This window comes from Notolepis coatsorum, assembly GCF_963971535.1.
Source record: "Notolepis coatsorum genome assembly, chromosome: 15".
In the NCBI taxonomy this organism is placed as follows: domain Eukaryota; kingdom Metazoa; phylum Chordata; class Actinopteri; order Aulopiformes; family Paralepididae; genus Notolepis; species Notolepis coatsorum.
The window spans coordinates 21560946-21566945 of NC_140179.1; the positions used below are offsets into that span (position 1 = coordinate 21560946).

General features: G+C 42.0%; 1 protein-coding gene across 1 annotated transcript in view; it reads left to right on the forward strand.

Moving 5' to 3' along the window:
- LOC311241966 (serine/threonine-protein kinase 38-like) overlaps positions 1–6000 on the forward strand; it is a 72908-nt gene that overhangs the window by 51468 nt on the left and 15440 nt on the right. Inside the window, 2 exon segments of the mRNA XM_084330923.1 lie at positions 3906–4029; positions 5950–5975. Coding sequence (XP_084187049.1) covers positions 3906–4029; positions 5950–5975 — 150 coding nt within the window.

Sequence of the window (6000 nt, forward strand, 5' to 3'; positions counted from 1 at the left end):
AGTGTATATTTTCAGCAATTCGTTTGTTTACCAATGATTTTAAGTGTTATTAGTGAAATATGAGTTTATAGAAATCTCAGCGCATCGAGTCGGAAAAAGGCGCTTATTGACACAAGGATTTTGCCAACATAACTTGAGAGAACCGGGGCTTTCGATGGGTATCTACACATATGTACAGATATAGATATAGTATCTACACATATGTACAGATATAGATATAGTATCTACACATATGTACAGTTATATATATAGTATCTACACATATGTACAGATATAGATATAGTATCTACACATATGGACAGATATAGATATAGTATCTACACATATGTACAGATATAGATATAGTATCTACACATATGTACAGATATAGATATAGTATCTACACATATGTACAGATATAGATATAGTATCTACACATATATAGATATAGTATCTACACATATGTACAGATATATATATAGTATCTACACATATGTACAGATATAGATATAGTATCTACCGATATGTACAGATATAGTATCTACACATATGTACAGATATAGATATAGTATCTACCGATATGTACAGATATAGTATCTACCGATATGTACAGATATAGTATCTACACATATGTATAGATATAGCATATAGTCATATACACATATGTACAGATATAGTATATACACTCACATATGTACATATATAGATATAGTATCTACAGATATGAGACCTATCCGCTTTCCAGACATTCCATACAAAATGCCAAAAATGCCAAGAATGGTTTGAAGTACATGGAATGTTTGGGTCTCCGAGATGAGATCACAGTACCTTGTGAGCTGGATTTGAACCGACAACATCGTAAGCCAACTGCCCTTGAGCCACCAGGGCACCTTGTGTATTATGTGGGCATGTGTTGTTTTGTTCATGTGGGCGTGTGTTGTTTTGTTCATGTGGGCGTGTGTTGTTTTGTTCAGTTGTATAGACCTGTTCGCTGTATACGTCAGACTCGGTGTGCGCGCGCATCATCGCGGAGCAGAGCGGAACGTAATCCTGGTCAGAACAACGGGGCAGACTACAATATATTAGCATTTGTTAGCTGTGCCAGCGATCTAAACAATCAATCCATGCCAAAGCTAGATGTGTAAAAGGTGAAAGACTCACACTCACAGCTGTGCTGATTTGGCAAAATGACATCCAGCGGTTTTCGTTTGAAACAACTTTTAGTCAGGGGAGTGTCATGGTTTCTCCATAGAGCTCCATTATACTTTTAGTCAGGGGAGTGTCATGGTTTCTCCATAGAGCCCCATTATACTGTTAGTCAGGGGAGTGTCATGGTTTCTCCATAGAGCTCCATTATACTTTTAGTCAGGGGAGTGTCATGGTTTCTCCATAGAGCCCCATTATACTGTTAGTCAGGGGAGTGTCATGGTTTCTCCATAGAGCTCCATTATACTTTTAGTCAGGGGAGTGTCATGGTTTCTCCATAGAGCCCCATTATACTTTTAGTCAGGGGAGTGTCATGGTTTCTCCATAGAGCCCCATTATACTTTTAGTCAGGGGAGTGTCGTGGTTTCTCCATAGAGCCCCATTATACTTTTAGTCAGGGGAGTGTCATGGTTTATCCATAGAGCTCCATTATACTTTTAGTCAGGAGAGTGTCATGGTTTCTCCATAGAGCTCCATTATACTTTTAGTCAGGGGAGTGTCATGGTTTCTCCATAGAGCCCCATTATACTTTTAGTCAGGGGAGTGTCATGGTTTCTCCATAGAGCTCCATTATACTTTTAGTCAGGGGAGTGTCGTGGTTTCTCCATAGAGCTCCATTATACTTTTAGTCAGGAGAGGAGTGTCATGGTTTCTCCATAGAGCTCCATTATACTTTTAGTCAGGGGAGTGTCATGGTTTCTCCATAGAGCCCCATTATACTTTTAGTCAGGGGAGTGTCATGGTTTCTCCATAGAGCCCCATTATACTGTTAGTCAGGGGAGTGTCATGGTTTCTCCATAGAGCTCCATTATACTTTTATTCAGGGGAGTGTCATGGTTTCTCCATAGAGCCCCATTATACTGTTAGTCAGGGGAGTGTCATGGTTTCTCCATAGAGCTCCATTATACTTTTAGTCAGGGGAGTGTCATGGTTTCTCCATAGAGCCCCATTATACTGTTAGTCAGGGGAGTGTCATGGTTTCTCCATAGAGCTCCATTATACTTTTAGTCAGGGGAGTGTCATGGTTTCTCCATAGAGCCCCATTATACTTTTAGTCAGGGGAGTGTCATGGTTTCTCCATAGAGCCCCATTATACTTTTAGTCAGGGGAGTGTCATGGTTTCTCCATAGAGCCCCATTATACTTTTAGTCAGGGGAGTGTCATGGTTTCTCCATAGAGCTCCATTATACTTTTAGTCAGGGGAGTGTCATGGTTTCTCCATAGAGCCCCATTATACTTTTAGTCAGGGGAGTGTCATGGTTTCTCCATAGAGCTCCATTATACTTTTAGTCAGGGGAGTGTCGTGGTTTCGCCATAGAGCTCCATTATACTTTTAGTCAGGGGAGTGTCATGGTTTCTCCATAGAGCTCCATTATACTTTTAGTCAGGGGAGTGTCATGGTTTCTCCATAGAGCTCCATTATACTTTTAGTCAGGGGAGTGCCATTTTTTCTCCATAGAGCTCCATTATACTTTTAGTCAGGGGAGTGTCATGGTTTCTCCATAGAGCCCCATTATACTGTTAGTCAGGGGAGTGTCATGGTTTCTCCATAGAGCTCCATTATACTTTTAGTCAGGGGAGTGTCATGGTTTCTCCATAGAGCCCCATTATACTTTTAGTCAGGGAAGTGTCATGGTTTCTCCATAGAGCTCCATTATACTTTTAGTCAGGGGAGTGTCGTGGTTTCGCCATAGAGCTCCATTATACTTTTAGTCAGGGGAGTGTCATGGTTTCTCCATAGAGCTCTATTATACTTTTAGTCAGGGGAGTGTCATGGTTTCTCCATAGAGCCCCATTATACTTTTAGTCAGGGGAGTGTCATGGTTTCTCCATAGAGCTCCATTATACTTTTAGTCAGGGGAGTGTCGTGGTTTCGCCATAGAGCTCCATTATACTTTTAGTCAGGGGAGTGTCATGGTTTCTCCATAGAGCTCCATTATACTTTTAGTCAGGGGAGTGTCATGGTTTCTCCATAGAGCTCCATTATACTTTTAGTCAGGGGAGTGTCATGGTTTCTCCATAGAGCTCCATTATACTTTTAGTCAGGGGAGTGTCATGCTTTCTCCATAGAGCTCCATTATACTTTTAGTCAAGGGAGTGTCATGGTTTCTCCATAGAGCCCCATTATACTGTTAGTCAGGGGAGTGTCATGGTTTCTCCATAGAGCCCCATTATACTGTTAGTCAGGGGAGTGTCATGGTTTCTCCATAGAGCCCCATTATACTGTTAGTCAGGGGAGTGTCATGGTTTCCCCATAGAGCCCCATTATACTGTTAGTCAGGGGAGTGTCATGGTTTCTCCATAGAGCCCCATTATACTGTTAGTCAGGGGAGTGCCATGGTTTCCCCATAGAGCCCCATTATACTGTTAGTCAGGGGAGTGTCATGGTTTCTCCATAGAGCCCCATTATACTGTTAGTCAGGGGAGTGTCATGGTTTCTCCATAGAGCCCCATTATACTTTTAGTCAGGGGAGTGTCATGGTTTCTCCATAGAGCCCCATTATACTGTTAGTCAGGGGAGTGTCATGGTTTCTCCATAGAGGCCCCGTCGTACTTTTTTAGCGCAGCAGCTCGCGCAGGTCCGGGGCACCTTAGTCACGTGACTCAGTTGGTGCTCATTGGCTGGAACACGGTATGTTTGTAAACAGCGAACAGGGCTATAATTCCTTCTTCTTCTCCTTGAATCTACTACTATCGCATGGTTCCTCTCCGTCCACCAGGTGGCGCACATCCGGGCGGAGCGGGACGTGCTGGTGGAGGCTGACGGGGCCTGGGTGGTCAAGATGTTCTACAGCTTCCAGGACAAGAGGAACCTCTACCTCATCATGGAGTTCCTACCTGGAGGTAATCTAATATCATAAATAATAATACACTTTATTTGTGTAGCACCGTTCATCCAAGAATTGCAGCTCAAAGTGCTTCACAGCAGTAAAAAGACATAAAATGAGCACAAAATTGGCAGATCAAGAGCAATGCATAAAGTCCAGACATAAAATTGGCATAATCTAGTTATTCTTTGTGATTAGAATAAAGCCATTTCAGAAGCCCGACTATACTCAAGTCAAGTGTTCCTTTATTGATCCCCTTGGGGAAAATGAAGTGTCATAGCAGCATGGGGGGTACAGGTAGGATAGGTAGTAATAATAATAGAACATAGAACAAAGTGCAAGTAGTAATGATAAGTGATAACAGTAGTAGTAGTGAGTGGCAGGATTCAATCACAGTAGTAATGGTGATGATGGTATACATTAGTGATGTGACGATTCATCGATTTGCATCGGTGCGCCGGCATAAACGTTCACGATGCGAGTGCACCGGTGGAATAAGTCCGCATCGGCAAAACTTCAGGCTGAACTCGCGATGCATCTTGTTGTAGCATCTTGCATTCATATAATTTCCTCTCATCCACTTCTGTCAGAAGTGCACTGTGACTGCACACACAGCAGATACTATTGCTTCGCTACTACATAAGGCGAGAGCCGCGTCACAGTTATCAAGAAACAGTGGAAGTTGAGGAGGAGACATGAATAGAATTGATCAACATGGCTAACGCTAGTTAGCCGTTCAGCTAACGCTAAACTACAGTGTCTAACTAACTAACTAACGTGACTCTGCAACACCAGTTCCATTAGTGGGGAGGGGGGGGGGGTATATTGAAGACGCTTGACAACAGGGGTTCAAAGATAACTTCACATTTATTGGCTATTCGTTTCTTAATTATATCGCTTCATGCATCGGGCATATCCAGGCAGGCTCTGTGTGTTGTTGACGTGTGGACATCCTAGTCTAGTGTGTGTGACATCATCAACTGTCGACGGCAACTCAGACGGGGAGGGGCTCTCTCTCTCTCTCTCTCTCTCTCTCTCTCTCTCTCTCTCTCTCTCTCTCTCTCTCTCTCTCTCTCTCTCTCTCTCTCTCTCTCTCTCTCTCTCTCTCTCTCTCTCTCTCTCTGTTTAATGATTTAAAGTGGCCAAACGTTACAATACATTTAATTTCATTATCTGAAATATTATCAAAGCATTAAGTCTGCTATAAGCCATTATCCCTTTGTGTATGATTATTATTGTCTCACAGTAGTGTGTATATGTTTGTGTGTGTGTTTTTAGTTGAATCAAATCGTATCGAATCGTATCCTATCTCAACAGGGGGTGAATCGTATCGTATCGTATCGCATCGCCCGGTGCTTCAAATGTATCGTTAATGTATCGTATCGTTGGCACCGTATCGAGATGCGCATCGCATCGGCCTCATGATGGAGATGCACATCCCTAGTATACATGGTCCAAACCGTAGTAACCCACTGCACCAGAGTCCTGTTTTATAGACCTATGCATTTAAAAAGTATTTTTCTTACAACAAATATGTTAATTACATTCATATTGTGCTGTCAGAACAGTGACGCATTTACTTACCTTGTTTAACAACCGGAAAATGCCCAAGAGAAAGTTGTGTGTACTGTAGTTGAAAATAAATCTTGTAAATGAAAAATATATTTCTGTACATCGTGTCATTTAGCTGACGCTTTTATCCAAAGCGTCTTTTACAAGTTCTGTATGACAGGTCAGCAGGAAGGGCACAACTCTTTCAGCTGAGTAACACTGTTCATCAAACAGTGTTGAAACATGGGTGCTGCAGTGTTGAGTGCATAGTAGTAGAGACATATTAGTATAAGGTATATACTGAATATTTTACTGACTACAATAGGACATTAAATAATAGGAATGATGTGGTTAGTGTGGTTTAACAACTTCTTTGTTAATATAGGGTCAAACTTGGCAGAGAAAATCAATGTCACACACAAAACGATGGCGGGGA